The 20490-nt window shown below is 43.7% G+C and overlaps 1 protein-coding gene across 9 annotated transcripts in view; it reads left to right on the top strand.

Moving 5' to 3' along the window:
• The window catches only part of SYK (spleen associated tyrosine kinase), a 133298-nt gene that overhangs the window by 35596 nt on the left and 77212 nt on the right, over positions 1-20490 (top strand). The window contains exon 1 of one of the 9 annotated variants that reach the window (XM_064291035.1): positions 12010-13110. The exons of 7 other annotated variants lie outside the window; for them this stretch is intronic. Coding sequence is in view for 1 of the 2 variants with exons in the window: in XM_064291031.1 (XP_064147101.1) it covers positions 14470-14475 (6 nt within the window). In the remaining variant the exon portion in view is untranslated. Of the gene's footprint in view, positions 1-12009; positions 13111-14454; positions 14476-20490 lie in introns of those variants that run through there. One more of the 9 variants, XM_064291031.1, reaches the window with a different exon arrangement.

Below are 20490 nucleotides of genomic sequence, written 5' to 3' on the forward strand. Positions count from 1 at the left end.
AGCCACCACAGGACAACAAACTGACAGATCAGTGGTGGTCCCCTCAAAATCACCTACCAATCCTACACATTTGAAAAGAGAAGAACAAATTCCTTATCTGGGGTCTGTGTTGTGTGGAAATCTCAGAATCTCACTATTTTGTCCTCAACTGTGAGGATATAATAAATCCCACTTTTCATTTCCCTTCTCAGTTCTGATACCAGCTGCCCACACAGTACTTTTTTCTCTGACCCTCACTACCTGAAGCTCGGTCACGTCTCACAAGTTAGAAGGACACTGTGCTTCAGACTGCCTGATTGGCTGATGCCAGCTGCAAGTTTGGGAGTGCACACGACACCTTCACTTCTGACCTGCCAGCTACAAATTCGGGGTGTGTCTCTACTCCTTCAGGATGCCAGCTGCAAGCTTGGTAGTCTCCCCTGGGCTATATCATTTCTGACTGCTGGCTCCAGCTGTTCCTTGGAGTTTGATAATTTGCTGAAATGACTCATAGAAATCACAGAAAGTGCTATATTTAGGATTACAGATTTATTATAGCAAAAAAGAATACAAATGAAGAGACACGTGGAGTGAGGTCTGGGAGGGTTCCCAATGCATAGCTTCCATGTCCCAAAGGGTAGACTACCTTCCCATGTTCATCAACGTCTTTCACCAACCAGGAAGCCTGTGGCGCTTCCATGCCCAGAGCCTACATTGGCTTCATTATGTAGCTGTGATTGAGACCTCGCTGAAAAAAAAACAAACCCACTGCCGTCGAGTTGATTCTGACTCATAAAACCCTATAGGACAGAGTAGAACTGCCCCGTAGAGTTTCCAAGGAGCGCCTAGAGGATTCGAACTGCCAGCCTTTTGGTTAGCAGCCGTAGCACTTAACCACTACACCACCAGGGTTTCCAAGTGCATAGGCATAATTGGGGCCTCAGTGCATAGTCATGATTGATTGAATTGTACCACCTTTCCTGTCAGCTGTTATCAGGCCACTTGGTGGTCTTTCTGGCTTGGCTAGCCCCACTCATTAGCATAGACCCTTAGGTATGGTTTAGATAAGAAAGTCACCTCAATTATTTAGGAAATTCTAAGGGTTTAGAGTTATCCCTCAGGAAACAAGGGCAAAAACTGAATTACTTTCAGTACAGCTAAATTCTTTACCCCACAGTCCCTGAGCCTATTCGTAATGATGGAACCTATCAGGGTTACTTGCGTTGTTTTGATGAAACGACTTATGTTTTCCCTTTGATGGTAGATGCTGACTATTTGAAGAGTTGGAACTTTTGTTTGTTTTCGTGAGTGAGCAATTTTAGTTAATCTGTCACCAGGGAGCATCTTATATAGCATCTCCACCATTCGTAAGCATCTTAGTCAGAAGTGGGATGTGTGTCTGTATTGACAGGGTGAAGAACCTTCTTCTTACTTATAGGGTTCTCTGAACTCAAGTCAGAGCTGAGGAGAGAAGGAAAATGGCATGTAGGTCATTCATTAAGGAAACATTGCCTGAGTGCCTACTGTGTGTCAGGCACTTCCTATTTTTGGAAGTGCAGATGAACCAAGCATGGGTCCTACACCAGCGGAATGCACATTCTTATGGAGGATCTTGGGCAGTGAACAAATCAAGATAGGACAGGCCCGCCCTTATGATACCAGAGTAGTACTCCAGTGCAGTCTGGGCTTCCTTTGAGACCCCGTGGGAATTGGATGGGGCGGAAGAGAGTCAATTTGAAGTCACGCCACATGGTAAGGATTCAAGCTCGTGACTAAGATGCTAGTGAACTAGGTGGGGCTGCTTGAAACAGGATATAATGTGACCTCTTTATGTGTCACTGTTCACTGACATTGTCACTCTTTCGGTACATGATGTTGTATTAGAAAGGAATACATTTTGGGAAACAACTTGATGGAAATTGCCTTTTGCTCTCTCTGCATGAGAGATTCCAACTACAAAATGGATTGTTGTCATCAAAGGGGGTAGAAGGAATTACAAAATTCCACTATGAGTTAACTAAATAAAAGAAATTAAATAGGAATTAAATACTTCTTCCAGTATCCTCAACAAATGAGACCAAGGGGGGTGGATAGGTGTTATACAGCTAATAGGAAAAGAAGGGAATCCTTCAGTGGGGTCACAGCTTGTCCTTAGGTGGTAAATGTTGAACCTAAGTGATATACTTCATGAAGAACTCATGTTGCTTATAGGGTAAAATGTTGATCATTTTAGCAGTTGGAGTTCTGTGAACAAAATAGATAACATCATAAAAACAGAGGAATTTTGTTTAAGGCTCTCTGTTTTCAAAGTTTCCTATACACTATTCTTTGATCCTCTCAATCACTCTATGTGGTAAAAAGGGTGTTTGGATCTCGGGTGTTATGGTCAACCTCATTTTTCCCCATACGATCAATAAAGCCCAGAATGTCTTGCTTACAGCTGCCGAGCTGCCCAGCAGAAGATGAAACCTCTGTGCACCACTTGAGTGTCCTCGTGCACTCAGAGGTATCCAAAATGGTGGCCAACAGGGAACGCTTTTAAGCCTGTGTAATGTAGGATTAGTTTTATGTTTTGTTTTTATATTTTTGCCTGAATAAATAAACTTTATAATGAATATTTTTTAATATACAGACAAGTAGAGAGAATACAGAAGGCCTGGTGGTGCAGTAGTTAAAGCACTCAACTAACTGAAGGGTCAGTGGTTCAAACCCATCAGCTGCTTCACAGCGGAAAGATGTGGCAGTCACGTCCGTAAAGACTTACCGCCCTGGGAACTCTGTAGCTCAGTTCTGCTCCATCCTGCAAGACTGCTGGGAGTTGGAATCGACTCCCTGTGTACTCATGACTTAGTTCTAAAGTGGGTAATGTTTTGCTGTATTTTCTTTACCTACCCTTTTTTATTTTTGCTGAAGTTTTTTTAAATTGTAGTAAAATATATAAAACAAAAATTTGCCATTTTTACAGGTACAATTCAGTGACATAATCATGTTTACCGTATTGTGCAACCATTACCACTATCTAGTTCCAATTTTTTCCATAACTCTTGACAGAAACTCAGTTTCCCTTAAGCTAAACCCGCATTTACCCTGCCATTCAGCTCCCGGCAACCAGTGTAAACTTTGATCTCTAGGCATTTGCCTATTCTAGATATTTCATAAAATATTTGTCCTTTTGTGTCTGACTTGTTTCACTGAGAGTAATGTTTTCAAGGTCCATCCATGTCAAAACATGTATCGGGACTTCATTTCTCTTTATGGCTAAATAATATTCCCTCGTATGGATATACCATATTTTGTGTATCCATTCATCTGTCCAAGGACATTTGGGTTATTTCCACCTTTTGGCAATTGTGAATAATGCTGCAGTGAGGAAGTGTTTTTAAATCAACTGTACTTGAATACACCTCTCTTAAAAAAGGACATTATAATAACAGCTGTCACAGCTAATGAAATTAACATGAGGAGGGCATTTGTAATTATTTTGCATTTCCTGAGCCTGTTTGCAGCAGTACCCCTAAGTTGTTGCTAGCTGCCTTCAAGTCAGGTCTGACTCACAGCAACCTCATATATAACAGAACGAAATTCTGCCTGATCCGGTGTCATCTTCATGATCTTTGGAACGTATGAGTCCATTGTATAGTATCTTCCAACCTAGAGGGCTCATTTGCCAACACTGTATCTGACGGTATGTAGTTGTGCTCCATAGGATTTTCAAGGGCTAATTTTTAGATTAGATCACCAGGCTTCTCTTCCTGCTCTGTCTTAGTCTGGAAGCTCTCCTGAAACCTGTGCACCATGGGTAACCTTGCCGATATTTGAAATAACAGTGGTATAGCTTCTAGCATCATAGCAACACACAAGCCGCCACAGCACAACAAACTGACAGACGGTGAGGCAGAACTGTAGGGACTGGTGAATAGGAATGTGTAGCCCTGCCTTCCTAGGAGTGAATGCCTCGGAAAATCTACTTAAGGAGGTCATTTCCAACCGAATAGTAAGGGCAGACTGAGTCATCTTCCTGCCCATCTTTACTTGCATCCTCATCACCAGCACGGGGGGAGCATTTACCAGGTACCAGGCAACAGGCTGTCTGCACTTCATGTAGGTTGGTAATGTAATTCCCTCACCGGCTATTATCCTCATCTTATAGACAAGGAAACTGAGGCTCGGCTGCTGGCAAAAAGTGGTGAGCCACGATCTGAACGCACACTTCGGTTCTGGAACTCTCACCACCTCCTCTTCTCCACACATACTCGGGTTTTCCGTGAATCCGCAGGAGGGCTCTGCCTCCAATGTAGATGTAAAGTCTAGCCTACCTTGGTGAACATTTCAGTGAGCTTTGCTTTCAAAGCACAAAGCTGCTAATTTTGTAATTAGTTTTTTTTTTTTAATTTAATGGTTATGCATAAGGAAAAGAAAGACATTAAGATAAGATATACAGTTTCTCTGTGTATTTGGGACAAAAATTATGGTTTATTAATAAGCCTGGTAGAAAGTAAAACTAGATGGTGTCTAAATGGGACAGATAGGATTTTGATAATTCTACTGCAATTGGGAAGAGTGTGAAAAACAAATATTCTTTTCCTTCTGCATTCCGTATTGGCATGATGAAACAAGGACTTAAAAATTGGAGACAGAAGTAGTTTGGAATTGTCGCAGAACTCCTGGGGAGAAAATATGGGAAGAATGTGAACCAGGTGTCAAAGAAAGAGAATACGAGGCCACTAGAAGATGTTGGGTCACTCCTAGTGGTTTGGCAGGAAGTAAGATAGACTGGACTAGTGACTCTGGCACACCTGTGGGCTTACTTAGATTTGAGATGAGCAGTTGGGTTCCCTGTCTGGATAAGACTGTAGTCACATCTCCATCATGCATCCATTCATCGATCTGGCAAATGTTCTTGGAGCATCTGTTGTATGATAGGCCATGTGCTAGGCCCCAGAGAACAGAGGTGAACAAAAAGAGACACAGGATTCTGGTTTCAGCTATGACACGGAAAGAGCTTGGAAGTCCTCACTTCCATCCTTACAACAAACTGAGAAATGAAGGGCTTTTTTCTGGGTTCTTAGACCCATCAGAGAACTGAGGTTGCAGAGCAAAGAGCCTCTGAATCTGGATAGACAGGCAAATCCAGAGAGACAGAGGCAAGGTCTGCTTAGTGGAGGAGAGAAGCCCCTGGAGCCATAAACTAGTAGGAACTCTTCAATGGTAATTTTGATGAATTGCTGGAGGCTGAGTGTGGGCTAGCAGGAGTGTGTGAAACTCCTGGGGGCTGCAATCTTAGAAGGACTCCCACACTTTCATGGGCTTTACTTCCAGGAACTCCAGCAGGTTCTCACAGTGAGAATCTGAGAAAGAGCCCCTCATAGCTCTGGCAGGGTGAAGGGGGAGAGTAATCAGTGTGAAATACACCCAGCTCCTTCTCCATAACAAAGGCCTACTCTCCAAAGGAAAAGACTTTGACACAACCTTATCTGTATTCCAGAAGAAGCTGCTTTTCTTACACTCCAGCCCCCTCCCAAAAGGCAAAAGACCTAGAATAGCAAGCACAATACTGGAGAAGAAGAAGAATTGGAGGACGCACACTACCAAATTTCAAAACATACTAGCAAGCTACAGTAATCAGGACAGCATGGTGTTGACAAAAAAATAGACACCTAGATCAACAGAACAGAACAGAGACAGGCCAGAAATTGAGCCACACAAATAAAGCCAAATGGTTTTAATAAAGGCATAAAGACAATTCAATGGAGAAAGGATAGTCTTTTCAAGAAATGGTGCTGGAAAATTGGAGGTCTATATGCAAAAATTTGAAGCTAGATACAGACCTAACAACTGACATAAGAATTAACTCAAATTGGATCATAAGCCTAAGTAAAATTTTTTTTTTATATGCAAAAATTTGAAGCTAGATACAGACCTAACAACTGACATAAGAATTAACTCAAATTGGATCATAAGCCTAAGTAAAATTATAAAACTTCTGGGAAAAAACATAGGATAAAACCCATTTGACCTTGGGTTTGATGATGAATTTTTTTTTAATAATATTTATTGTGTTTTCAGTGAATATGCAGAAAATTAGGTTCCCATTTGACAATTTCTACATGAGTTGTTCAGTAACATTAGTTACATTTTTCATGATGTTTCAACATTCTCATTAATTGCATTCTGGTTGTTCTGTTTCCAGTAGTCTAGTTTCCTTGACCCTTTATCTACTTTGCTTTAGAGTAATTGTTGTCCTTTTGGTGTTATATAGATGGTTTTTTAATGGAGCTCTGTGCTCACGGGTAATATCCTTCATTTTGTGTTCCAATCTGTTGTTTCACTAAAAGGTAACCTGGGGTGATAGTTTTCGTTCAAGATTTAAAGAGTATCTCAAGGTGATAGTCTGGATAGTCTCAAGGGAGTCCTCCAGTTTTAACTGGTCCAATAAGTCTGAACTTTTTAAGAATTTAAGTTCTGTTCCATGTTTTTCTCTTGTTCGGACTGAGTCCATCCATTATGGCCCTGATCAGAATGAGTGGTAGTGGTAGCTGGGCACCATTTAGGTCTTCTGGTCTCAGGGTAGACTAGTTTCTTCTCTGAGACTTTGGTTTCCTTCTTTCTCCTTTGCTCCTAACAAGTAGAGACCAAGAGTTGTATCTTAGATGGCTACCTGCAAGCGTTTAAGACTCCAGAAGCTCCTCACCTCATTAGGGTGCAGAATATGAACGCTGTGGTGCCAATTGACTGAGTTGTCCCCTGAGACTAAGGACCTAAGCTTTCAAATCCAGAAAACCATTCTTGACAGGTGTTTGGTTATGTCTAACTGTAATTGTGTCCTCTACAAATATATGTGTGTGCACACACATATCTGTATGTACATGTACATATAAATATGTCTATCTGTGCACACATATGTACTCACTTGTGCCTACCCATACGTATATATGGCTATACACCTACATAAGTGACCATACAGTCGTATTTTGGTTATCGTTTGTGTTGTTGCCATATTATATATATCATACTCTTTAGCACAAACATCCTTTTCTTTTGTGCACATCTTAGTGGCATCGTTTACTTTGGTCATGCTATGTTCATTATACCCACATTCTGTGCTACTTTTCCCATCACCAAGAATAACAACAACCTAGAGAGTGTATCCCCCCATCGCCACTCATCCCTGGTAACAACCAATGAACATTGGTATCTTTTTACAGGCATACCTCGTTTTATTGCACTTTGCCTTACTGTGCTTTGCATTTTTTACAAATTAAAGTTTTGTGGCAATCCTGAGCCGAGCAAATCTGTTGTTGCCATTTTTCAAACAGCATGTACTCACTTCATGTCTCTATCACGTTTGATAATTCTTACAATATTTCAAACTTTTTCATTGTTATATCTGTTATGGTGAACTGTGATCAGTAATCTTTGGTATTACTATTGTAATTGTTTTGGAGTGCCATGAACTGTGTGCATATAAGATGGTGAACTTAATAAGTGTGTGTGTTCTGCTGCTCCACTGACCAGCAGTTTCCCTATCTCTCTCCTTCTCCTCAGGCTCCCCTATTCCCTGAGACATGATGATATTGAAATTAGTCCTATTAATAATCCTACAATGGTCTCTGAGTGTTCAAATGTAAGGAAGAGCCACACGTCTTTTACTTTAAATCAAAAGCTAGAAATGAGTAAGCTCAGTGATGAAGGCATGTCAAAAGCTAGGCCTCTTTCTCCAAACAGTTAGCCAAGTTGTAAATGTGAAGGAAAAACTCTGGAAGGAAATTAAAGTGCTCCTCCAGTGAACACACAAATGATTAGAAAGAAAACAGCCTTATTTGTGACATGGAGAAAGTTTTAGTGGTCTGGATGGAAGATCAAACCAGCCACAACATTCCCCTAAGCCAAAGCCTAACCCAGAGCAAGGCCCTAACTCTCTTCAATTCTATGAAGGCTGAGAGGGTGAGGAAGGTGCGAAGGAGAAGCATGAAACTAACAGAGGTTGGTCCGTGAGGTTTAAGAAAAGAAGCGTCTCCATAACCTTAAAAGTGCGGGGTGAAGCAGCAACAGTTGCCGTAGGAGCTGCAGCACGTTGTTCAGAAGATCCAGCCAAGCTAACTGACCAAGGCGGCCACGCTAAGCCCGAGGTTTCCAGCGTGGATGTAACTGCCTTATACTGGAAGGCAGCGCCATCTAGGGTTCTCACAGTCACCACCTTATACTGGAGGACAGTGCCGTCTAGGGCTCTCACAGTCACCGCCTTATACTGGAAGGCAGTGCCGTCTAGGGCTCTCACAGTCACCGCCTTATACTGGAGGACAGTGCCGTCTAGGGCTCTCACGGTCACCGCCTTATACTGGAGGACAGTGCCGTCTAGGGCTCTCACAGTCAGAGACAAGTCAGTGCCTGCCTTCAGAGCGTCAAAGGACAAACTGACTACTTTCTTGTCAGGGGCGAATGTAGCTGGTGACTCTCAGCTGAAGCCGTTGCTCATTTACCATTCTGAAAATCCTAGGGCCCTTAAGACTTATGCTGAATCTACCCTGCCTGTGCTCTATAAGTGGGACAACAAAACCTGGCTGACAGCACATCTGTTTACAACACGGTTTACTGAATATTTTAAGCCCACTTTTGAGAACTGCTGCTCAGGAAAAAAGATTCCTTTCAAAGTATTTGTGCTCATTGACAATGCACTTGGTCATCCAAGAGCTCTGGTGGAGAGGTACGAGGAGATTAGTGCTGTTTTATGTCTGCTAACACAACATCCATTAGTCATGGGTCAAGGACTAATTCTGACTTCCAAGACATACATTTCATAAGGCTATAGGTGCCATAGGTAGTGATTCCTCGATGGATCTGGGCAAGGTAAATTGAAAACCTGGAAAAAAGGATTCACCTTTCTAGATGCCATTAAGAACATTGGTGATTCATGGGAGGACGTCAAAATATTAAAATTAAGGGAGTTTGGAAGAAGTTTATTGTATCCCTCATGGATGACTTTGATGGGTTCCAGACTTCAGTGGAGGAAGTAACTGCAGATGTGATGGAAATAGCGGGAGAACTAGAATTAGAAGTGGAGTCTGAAAATGTGACTGAATTGCTGCAATCTTACGATAAAACTTTAATGGATGAGGAGTTGCTTCTTATGGGTGAGCAAAGAGAGTGGTTTCTTGAGATGGAATTTACTCCTGGTGAAGATGCTGTGAACGTTGTTGAAATGACAATGAAGGATTTAGAATATTACATAGACTTAGTTGATAAAGCATCACCAGGAGTTGAGAGGGTTGACTCCAGTTTTGAAAGAAGTGCTACTGGGGGTAAAATGCTATCACACATGCTACAGAGGAATCTTTTATGAAAGGAAGAGTCCCAATCAGTGCAGCAAACTTCAACGTTGTATTTTAAGAAATTGCCACAGCCACCCCAGCCTTCAGCAATCACCACCCTGATCAGTCAGCAGCCATCAACATCAAGGCGAGACCCTCCACCAGCAAAACGATTACGACTTGCTGAAGGCTCAAACGATGGTTAGCATTTTTTAGCAATAAAGTATTTTTTGATTCAGGTATGTACATTGTTTTTGTAGACATAATGCTATTGTACATTTAATAGACTACAGGATAGGATAGGATAGACATAACTTTTATATATACTGAGAAACCAAAAAACTCGTGTGACCCTATCGCCATGGTCAGGAGCCAAACCCTGCAATATCACCAAGGTATGCCTGTATGTCTCTGTTCTTGTCTTTGTGGGATCATACAATATTTGTCCTTCTGTGATTGACTTATTTCATTTAGCATTATGTCCTCCAAATCCATCTGTATTATAGTATGTTTCGTGAGCTCATCGTTCTTTATGATTGCATAGTATTCCATCGTGTGTGTGTACCACATTTTGCTTATCTACTCCTCTGTTGAAGGACATTTAGGCTGATTTCATTTTTTTTTTTTTTTTTTTGCTCTTGTGAATAATGCTTCAATGAACATAGGTATGCATATGTCTGTTTATGTCACTTCTGTTAGGTCTCTAGGCCATATCCCTAGGAGTGAGGTTGCTGGATCGTAAGGTAGTTCCATTTCTAATTTTTTGAGGAAGATCTGTACTGTCTTCCATAGTGGTTGTATCATTTTACAGTCCAACCAGCAATGGAGAAGAGAAAAACATACAAATTCCAATTAAGGGATATTCTACAAAATACCTGAGTAGTACCTGAAACTGTCAAGATCATCAAAAAACAAAGAAAATCTGAGAAACTGTCACAGCCAAGAGGAGCCTGAGGAGGCATGACAATTAAATGTAATGCGGGAACCTGGAACAGAAAAAGTCCCTTTGGTAAAAACTAAGGAAATTTGAATTAAGTATGGCCTTCAAGTAAATAATAATGTAGCAATAATAATAAAAAAAAAAAAGCCCACTGCTGTTAAGTCGATTCCTACTCACGGTGACCCCACAGGGTTTCCAAGGCTGTAAATCTCTACGGAAGCAGCCTGCCACATCTTTCTCTCATGGAACTGCTGGTGGTTTTGAACCACCAACCCTTTAGTTAGTAGTTGATGGCTTTAACCACCATGCCACCAGGGCTCCTAATGTAGCAATATCGGTTCAGTAATTGTGAGAAGCACGCAGTACTAACCTAAGATGTTAACAATAGGAGAAGCAGAGTGTGGCCGTGTGGAAACTCTCTGTACTGTCTTCACAACTCTCCTATAATCTAAATCCATTCAAAAATAAAAAGAGCACTTTAAACACTGAAAAGGAGAGATAGATAGTCCCTGCCTTTGAGGAGGAGACAGGCAGCGATCAAATAATCGCACTTATGAACTAAAAGTAAATTGAAACTAAGACAAAATGTGGTCAGTATTACAAAAGAAAAGCACAGAGTACCTTGAGGGGGACTGCACAGCACTCAGGAGTCAGAGGATGCTGTACAGGGAAAGTGCAGATGGAAGCGAGATGGGGGAAGGCAGCTGTTGACCCTGGGCGACAGGAAGGTGTTTATCCTGAGATCAAAGCACAGAGAGTGATGGACTTGTAGCAGAGAGGTTGCGTGCTCAGGTGTGCGTTTGAAGAGCTCACTTTAGCCACAGGATGGAGACAGGATGCTGGGCGGGGGGCGGGGGCGGCAGGAGCCAGGTGGGAATGCTGGTGGTTAGAGTTGTCTGAAGTGGTGGTGGTGGAGAAAAGCAGACCTGTGTGGAAGGTGGGCAGGTAAGGGACTGAAGGTAAAGAATGCAAGGCGGGTGCCCTCAGGGAACTTAGGTTCTGACTTGAGCAGTTAAAAGGGTGGTGTTCTTGCGCCACAGTTGTCAAACAGGAGTTTGTTAGAACAGATCGCTGGGCCCCAAGCCCAAGGTTTGATTCTGCAGGTCTGGGTGGGGCCCTGAGAATTTCCATTTCTTATACGTATCCCCAGGCATGCTGATGTTGCTAGTCTGGGGACTGCACTTTGAGAACTGTTGCTCCAAAGGGACAAGGAGAGAGCTCCAGGCTTGGCAGGGAAGTTCCTGCATTTGGATGTGCTGAACGAGAGGTGCCTTTCTACAGCCACCTGAAGATGGTCTTGAAAGGCTGTAGTTAAAAGACCTGGCTGGGATCAGATATTGGCTCTACCACCTACTGACTACATGATCTTCTTGATGAGTTCATTGGGTTTTCTTCTGCACCACAATTTACAGGCCTGTGAAATGGAGATTACCACAGTAACTACCTTTCGGGATGGTGTGCAGATAAGCTGATGCCCTGTGTGGTTCGCACAAAGCCTGCTCCCAGGAAGCATGGAATAACTGTTAGTGGTTGCGCTCCTTGTTATCTTCACTGTCATTGTTGGCATCACCATATTGGCTGGCACTAAAGATGTACACTTGCCCTCTTTGTGGCTCAAGTTGTATCATCTATAAAAAGACAATACTTTGTTTTCATGGAGCTGTCATTTTCACAGGTTGGGGTACGTGTTGGCTTCTGCAGTTTTTCTCAGCACATCCCTGGTGAGTCCTGGGTGTTTTGGAGAGAATTTCTCTCCATCTAGCATTTCTGGCGATGCTTCGTGGGCTGTTGTGTAGCTCAGCCAGGACTTCTCCTGGCTCTTTGTCCGTGTGTGGGGACGTCACAGACTGGAAGTAAGAAATCCAAAAGCCAGCACGGTCCACAGAGCATGTGAATGTTTAGGGGATGCCTGAGTAACACTTCCTGTCTGAACTGGAGGGAATTGGTCAGAGGCTCACTGTAAGCTAGGTCTCTTCCTGGCACCACATGTGGCTATTTGTCCAGGACATCTGGGAAGAGGGAAAGGGACAGCCGACACTCTTGCTCCAACCCTGCACATCAGCCTGTTGCCATAAAGATGAACTGGGCCTGACCTTGCCAGCCCCTGGCTGTGAATTAGTATCCCCATCTATCGGTGGAGGCTTGCATGTTGCTATGATGCTGAACAGGGCTTCCAGACCAAGATAGACTAGGAAGAAAGGCCTGGCAGTCTACTTCTGAAAATTAGCCAGTGAAGGCCTTATGGATCACTGTGGTCCAGTCTCCAACCACTTATGCAGATGGCACAAGACCAGACAGCTTTTCCTTCTGTGCTGCATGGGACATCATGAGTTGTAGCTGACTCGAGGACAGCTAACAACGACAGTGTCCTAGGACTTTTTAAAATATAAATGAATCAGGAAAACTTTGCTAGTACCTACGTAGCAACTCAGGACAAAGTTCATTTGTGTAAGAAGTCATGGGAAAATGTACTTTTTACCACGTTGAGTGCTAATAGGCACAGCCACACTTATTTATACCCTCCTAAAACTCGTGTGCGTGTCTGTTATGATGGAATACGGCTGTCAGAGTGTTACTTAATTTTAAATGTGCAATTAAAAGAGGCCCCGTTCTGACGAGGATCTCCTACTTCTGCTTTTCCGTCTTGTTTTGCATGCTGCATACTTTGTGGAAAAAGCCCACTTCCCTAATTACATACACCCTCTAGCTGCAGGAAATTCTCTAGCTTGTTGATGCTTGTCTTCTGCTTTCTCCACTTCGGGTCTTCTCCTTTTCCAATACTTCCCTGTGTGTGTGTGTGTGTGTGTGTGTGTGTGTCTTCCCACACTCCATGTTTTCCTGGACTTCTGACTCCAGACCTGTGTTTGAATCCAAAGAAGAAAGGTAAGTCAAATTTACGGAAATCAAGTATATTCAGAAACGGTGACTTCAGAACGCCCTCTCCCTTGGTGAGCATCTGTAGAAAGGAATATTCACTCCATCCTTGTGTGTGTGTTCTCTGCCTTCAGCACCCTCGCTCTGAGCACACGCAGAGCTTGAGCTAGAGGTGGGTCTGGGTTCCTGGGATGGGATACAGCAGTCTCTCATCCTAGTAACTGCAGTTGTCAGGTGGGGAAACCATCTTTCTGCATTGTGTATAACTTTTGCCACTTACATTAAGCATCAGATCTTTTTGTGCCACAAGTTTATAAAAGACAGCGTTATGAAATCTGGGGAGACTCTCACAATCTTCCGAAATATTTTGCAATCATGAGTTACCCATGAGTCTGAATCAGTTCGACAGCAACGGGTTTGACTTTGGTTATCCTTTAACTGACTAGAAAAAAAGTGGTGGTGAGTTTTTATATGTATTTAGTTAAACTTTCTGAAGAGTTTCTTAACCCAAGTTCTGTGAGTCCCTTTTATTGGAAGCAGGTGGCTTTGTCCCACCACCAGCTTCAGGGTCCCTGTAAAGGTTGTATGAATGAGGCAGAGGGGTGGAACATCAAAATGATGCCTGAAGGTTGGAGATGTTAGCAAGGTCAGATGGGAAAAGCCATGTCTGCAAAGGGATGTCATTGCATGTCACTGTCACGTGGCCCACAGGACCTTCCAGGTGCCTCTGTTCTTTGAGGAGGAAAGGGTCTTGGAGATTTGCTGTGGAGGAGTACTGAGAAAAACTCTGTGACTTTGCTTCCTTGTTCTTCCATGTGTGGCTTGCCCACATAACGAGAAGCCATTTTCCATGGGAGTTCTCCTGTCTTATCATTTTGTTAATTGTTTTTATTTTTCCCCAGAGGAGAATGGCTCTCAGGGCACAGTCTGTGTTGTCAGCTGCTGTTGAGTTGGCTGATTTTCAGAAGTAAATCACCAGGCCTTTCCTCCTAGTCTGTCGTAACCTGGACGCTCCACTGAAACAACACACAAGCCTCCACTGAGAGATGGGTGATGGCCGCACAGGAGGCGTGTTAACTGAAAGTCGAGCCTGGGTCTCACCCTCACGGAAGGCGAGAACCCCACACTGAACCACCTGGGACACAGTAGATAGTGCAGCTCTTTTGGGAGATTCCGTGGCCGCACCCAGTCCGCTGGCTGAGCGTGACTGGAGCATTACCGCTAAGTGATTACCTTGGTGGTGATCCCGTTTTCACTTAATTATTCACAGTGTTTAGCTCTTTCTTTTTAATAACCAGTTACTTGTGACACCTGTGTAACGTGGGGCCCTGAGGAAGAAGTACTGCAGAGAGAACCTTCTCTCCCTGGATGGAGGTGAGAGTGGGCTTTCTGGTCATTAACACAGCAAGGGTGATTTGTATTGTGTCCCCTGGTTCCTTCCCTGCCTGTGGCACGTTGCCACCCAGTTTCCACCCTTGCTGACTCCTTTCCTCCTTAGATACTGGAGTCTAACGTGGCAAATTGACTGTCTAGCAAAATTATTTGGGGACTTAAATATTGGATTTAGCAGAGGTTCTCAAACTTTACCAGTATCAGATGCCACCAAGTCGATTCAGACTCATGGCAACCCCGTGTGTGTCAGAGTAGAACTGCTCCATAGGGTTTTCATGGCTGCGACCTCTCAGAAGCAGGTCATCAGGTCTGTCTTCTGAGGTGCCTCTGGTGGGTTCGAACCACCAAACTTTTGGTTAATAGCCCAGAGCTTAACGGTTCATGCCACCCAGCAACTCCTAGCAATATCACTTAGGGAGTAAAATGCTGGGTTATAGCGGAGGTTCTCAAACATCTATGTATCTAAAACTCACCAGGGAAGCTGTTGGCAGTATAGAGTTTTAGCCTCCACACCCAGGAATTCCGATTTGCTGGGCTGGAGATGGAGATCCGCAGATGAGTCAGACACAGAAGCTCTGAGGACACCCCAAGAGGCTCTGGACTTAAGGATGTTTGTGTGCTACAGCTCTCGCCAAGAAATTTAATCGTCAGGTGAACAGGCAAGAAGAGGTGTAGCTAGTAGAGAGTCTGGGATGGATTCTAGCAGTCCTGGGATGAGCATGGAGCCACCAGGCACCTGCTCCCTTCCTTCCATGAGTCACTTCTCCCAGGCAGAGAGGTCCATTTCTCTATCCCACGTGGCTCCTAATGTCAAGAGCTGAGCTGAGCTGGAGAGAGCTGAGCTGAGCTGCCAGGCATTGGAGTAACCGGTTAAGACAACAAGCCGAAATGAAAATAACCATCATGCCTTTACTCACTGCAACAGTGTAAGCAAGAGGCTAACTGGGAGAAGGTGCCCACCCCACTGTTCCATTTTTCCCCTGGAATGGCACAGGGCATGAGTTAGATGGTCAGCATAGATGTGGGGACCTATCTTACTGCCGAGGGAGCCCCAAACCAAAGGTTCCTGTAGTTTGATGGACTCAGGGATGCGGAGTTGGTGAGGGGGAAGGGCTGGGAGTGGACTCAGAGTGAAGAAAAGGGTCTTTAGGGTTTTTCTCCCTCCTCCCATGCCAGAAGGAGGTCTCTCAGCAGAGGTGGCGTGGGCTAGGAATATGATATGTGAAACCACTGCTGGGCCGGGACCTGAGTCTTCACAGCTCACTTCAGAGATGGCAACATACGGACTGTTCACCAGGTTTGGTTGAGGAGGACACCTTTCCCTTGAGGCTGCCAGGAAAAGCCTTTGTAATTGCCTGCGGTCGGCCCAAAAACTCACACAGAGGGTTTGGGCCAGAAGCCAGACTCTTCATCTAACACAGTGGTTTACAATCGTAGACGCTCAGCAAACATATTAAATGAAGAAACAATTTCACATTTTAAAATCAAATTCCATTTTGGTGAGCTGCTTGCTTGCTCATTACCAAATATGTTGAGAGGTAGCATTTATGGTTTACATTAAGGTGTAACATCAGTGATATGTGATAATTATGTCAAGTGAGAACTAACAGGTGGGAATACAAGAGTTTTTTGAGCATTTCTTGAGAAACATGAAAGTAATCTATGTATTGGCTGAGATAGATCGACCTCACTTGATGTATTTTCAGAAATTTCAATCTGTTAAAGGCTCAGAGAAAGAATTAGGATGTGAAGGTTTGGATAATCTTTTCGACTATTGGAACATCCCCCTCTATTTCTAAATGTTGGTAAAAATAAGGTTCTCCAGCCTTGGATTTACTTTGTCAGTCTGAAGTTTGTCTGTGTATTCTAAGAAATTCCCTGTGCTCTCCTGCAAACTCAGAGCCAGGTGAGGCTTAGCAGAATGAGCACAGCTCCTTGGTCTGCCTGAGTAGACCAGCTGTCTGTAGCACAGAGCCACCAGCCAGGCAGGGCTTGGAAAGGCTGGGACAGACCCTACAGAGTGGTCTTCCCAAAGAGAGAAGTAGTGTCTTCTAATGAAGCCAGGGATTGTATTTTTTCATGCCAAGGCCACATGTTTTCTTTTAGACAGTGAGATTCTGCTGCAAAAGGCAGTGGCCACAGTTCTTTACAGACTAAATGAGGCCAGTCCCCTGACCCTGGCTGCCCCTATAGCTGGTAGCAACTGATGTTGTCTGGAACGTTCTTACTGTGTCTCCATTTGGTTGGTGGTTTTTCTGTAAATCAACCGTCCAGCCTGTGACCGGCCCAGCAAGATCATCTCTCCCTCTTGTTTGGGCTCATCCCTCCTTCTTAAGAAAACTACTCTTCCTTTTACCCAAGTCCTAATTGCTTCATTTTCTCAGCTTCAGGCTGCAAAGGAAAATCCCTAGGCCCATTTTCACGGCTGCTTGGCATTGAGGCGGCTGTGTGGCTTTGAGAATGAAAAACCAAGGTATCTTTTTGCATATTCTTGATTTCGTCCCCCTAAATGTTGTGGCTATGGCATAAGTTGTCCCCAGATGTGATTTCCCCACATACTCTTTTCTTCCACCACTGTTACCTTAGCCTGTACTGTATGAGGAGGCTCTTGGGGCCCAGTGATGTGGAAAGGAGCCACCTTCAATTGCTAGGCAGTATTGCAGAAGTTTGCTGCAGAAAGTTGAAACGGATCCGGTTGTGTGGGGAGACAACACCTGCAGGAGTCATGGTTCAATGTAAGAAAGGCCGAGGCCTCGAATCACATCAGGGCACTTTGATAATTAGGACAGCTAGGGTAATAAAAAAGAGAGATACAAAAGCATAGTCTTCCTCTTCTGGGCCCATCCCAGGCTAGAAAACACCGAAATGAGCACAGATTTAGGGAACTAGAATACTACATCTAAGAACACAGACTTAACGTATGTTGTCAGTCACTGTGGTGTTGGGTCCACCCATGGCGACCTTACGTATGGTAGACTAAAATGTTGCCCGTTCCCTGCACCATACTCATGATCGCTGGTGTATCTGACCCCATTGTTGTAGCTACTACTGTCAGTCCATCTCACTGAGGCTTTGCCTTGTTTTTGCTGACCCTCTGCATCACCAAACATAATGTCTTTTCTAAAGATTGGTCTTTCCTGATTACATGTCCAAACTAAGCAAACTAAAGTCCCCCCATCCTTGCTTCTAAGAAGCATTCTGGTTGTATTTCTTCTAAAACTGATTTGGTTGTTCTTCTGGCAGCCCATGGTATATTTGCCGATAGATACCATAGTTCGAAGGCCTCAATTCTTCTGTCTACCATTTTCATTGTCAAGTTTTCATATGCATATGAGATGATTGAAAAGACCATGGCTTGGGTAAGGTGCACTGTAATCATCAAAGTGAGTTTTTGTGTTTTGAAAACTTTACAGAGGTCTTTTGCAGTAGATTTGTCCAGTGCTATATGTCGCTTGATTTTCTCGACTACTGTTTCCAAAGGTGTTTGTTGATTGTTGATCCACCCAAGTGGAATGAAATCCTTCCTTGACAACTTCAATTTCTTCACCATTTAACTAAATTTTGTTTATTGGCCCAGTTGCGAGAATTTTCATGTTTGTTACGTTCAGGTGTAATCCACACTAAAGGCTGTAGTCTTTGACCTCAATCAGTAAGTGCTTCAAGTCATCTTCATATTCACCAGGCAAGGTTGTGTCATCTGCATATCACAGGTTGTTAACGAATCTTCCTCCAATGACCTGATGGTGCATTCTTCTTCATATAGTCCAGCTTCGTGGATTTTTTTGCTCAGCATAGAGATCGAATAAGTAAGGTGAAAGGATACAATGCTGCCAATGTTATTTCGAAAACATTCAAGGCAAAATGCGTAAGATGAGAAGACAGTGAGATTTTGCTGCATAATAATGACAAGATGGAGAGAGGAAAACTGAAGGTTAATCAGTAATGATCTCGCTTTTGTTGTTGTTAGGTGCCGTCGAGTCGGTTCTGACTCATAGTGAGTGACCCTATGCACAACAGAACGAAACACTGCCCAGTCCTGCGCCATCCTCACAATTGTTGCTATGCTTGAGCCCATTGTTGCGGCCACTGTGTCAATCCATCTCATTGAGGGTCTTCCTCTTTTTCGCTGACCCTGTACTCTACCAAGCATGATATCCTTCTCTAGGGTCTGATTCCTCCTGATAACATGTTCTAAGTATGTGAGATGTAGTCTTGCCATCCTTGGTTCTAAGGAGCATTCAGGTTGTACTTCTTCCAAGACAGATTTGTTTGTTCTTTTGGGAGTCTGTGGTATAGTCAGTATTCTTTGCCAACACCACAACTCAGGGGCATCAGTTCTTCTTTGGTCTTCCCTATTCATTGACGAGCTTTCCCATGCATATGAGGCGACCAAAAACACCATAGACTGGGTCAGGCATAATCTCGTTAATGATGGTAAACTCATCTGAACTTTGAGATCTGCCTCTGATCCTGGTCCCCCATAATCTTTAGGTGCCAGGCACGGATACTTCAGCCCTTGCAAGGTTTGGAGACCCAGTGCCTCGACTGTCTTCCACAGAGAGATGTGGTGATGAAGGAAGACAGAATGAGGAAGGCAGCGTCTAGGAACACATACTAGGTACATGTAACTTAGCACCTTCTTCCTGACCTTAGCATTTAACCTCCTCTTATCTCCTCAGTCCCAAACTAAAACCTGTTGCCATAGAGTAGATTCTGACTCATGGCGACCCCATGTGCTACAGGGTAAAACTATTCATTAGGGCTTTCTTGGCTGTAATCTTTACAGAAATAGATTGCCGGGCCTTTCTTCCATGGTGCCTCTGGATAGGTCCAGACTGCCAAGCTTTAAGTTAGTAGCTGAGCATAAACCTCTTGAGCTACCCAGGGACCTTTCCTCAATACTAGAAAGTTTTATTCTGACTCTGCCAGAGCCTAGCCTCTATCACCTCGCTCTCACTTCCCAGCATTTCGGACAGTGTTTAACAAAGATTCATTTCAATATTTGTTAAGCACTGGTTGCTTCTCTCACATAACTCTATAGTACACACTGTATGAGTTATCTCTTGCTGTATATACCCAATCCTGAACTTAGTGGCTTAAAGCAACTATACGCATTGATTATCTCTTATAATTTCTGTGCTTCAGGAATTTGAGATAGTTTAACTATGTTCAGGGTCACCTATGAGGCTGCAGTCAGACGTTGGCCAGGACTGCAGTCATCTGAAGGCTTGGCTGAGGGCTGGAGGATCCACTTGCAAGGCCGCTCATCCATTGCTTAAAACTTAATGCCGGCTGTTGGCCAGAGGCCTCAGTTTCTTACCATGTGAGCCTCTGCACAGAAAGCAGTGGGGACTTTTATGGGCTAGGCACGGATATCACATGTCATCACTCTGAAGTCAGCTGCCAGTCAATGTGGGAGGGGATCACACAGTCATTAGGGAGCATCTTGGAGGCAGCCTGTTACATATACATTTTAACTCACCAGCAAACTTTGCAGAGAGGAAACCAACCTTAGGGTAAAAACAAAAACAGAAACCTTTTGCTGTGGAGTTGATTCCAACTCATAGCGACCCTATAGGACAAAGTAGAACTGGCACATAGCATTTCCAAGGAGCACCTGGCAAATTCGAACTGCCGACCTTTTGGGTAGCAGCCAATAGCACTTACCGACTACACCAGGGTTTCTATCCTTAGTGTAGGCTCTGCATTTATCCTAACGGATCAGTTGCTGTCACGTCAACTCAGGATGACCCCATGTGTATCAGGGTAGAACTGTATTCCACATGGTTTTCAGTGGCAGACTTTTTGGAAGTAGATTGCCAGGCAGTTCTTCTGAGGTGCCTCTGGATGAATTCGAACTTCCAACCTTTCAGTTAGCAGCCAAGCACATTAACCATTTCCACCACCCAGGGACTGTACGCTTAGACTAATGGAGTGTGTACTTTGGTGGGTTTGGGTGACACAGACAATAAAATAACGTGTATAAAATGTTAGTAG

Source organism: Loxodonta africana, chromosome 9, assembly GCF_030014295.1.
Source record: "Loxodonta africana isolate mLoxAfr1 chromosome 9, mLoxAfr1.hap2, whole genome shotgun sequence".
Classification (NCBI taxonomy): Eukaryota; Metazoa; Chordata; class Mammalia; order Proboscidea; family Elephantidae; genus Loxodonta; species Loxodonta africana.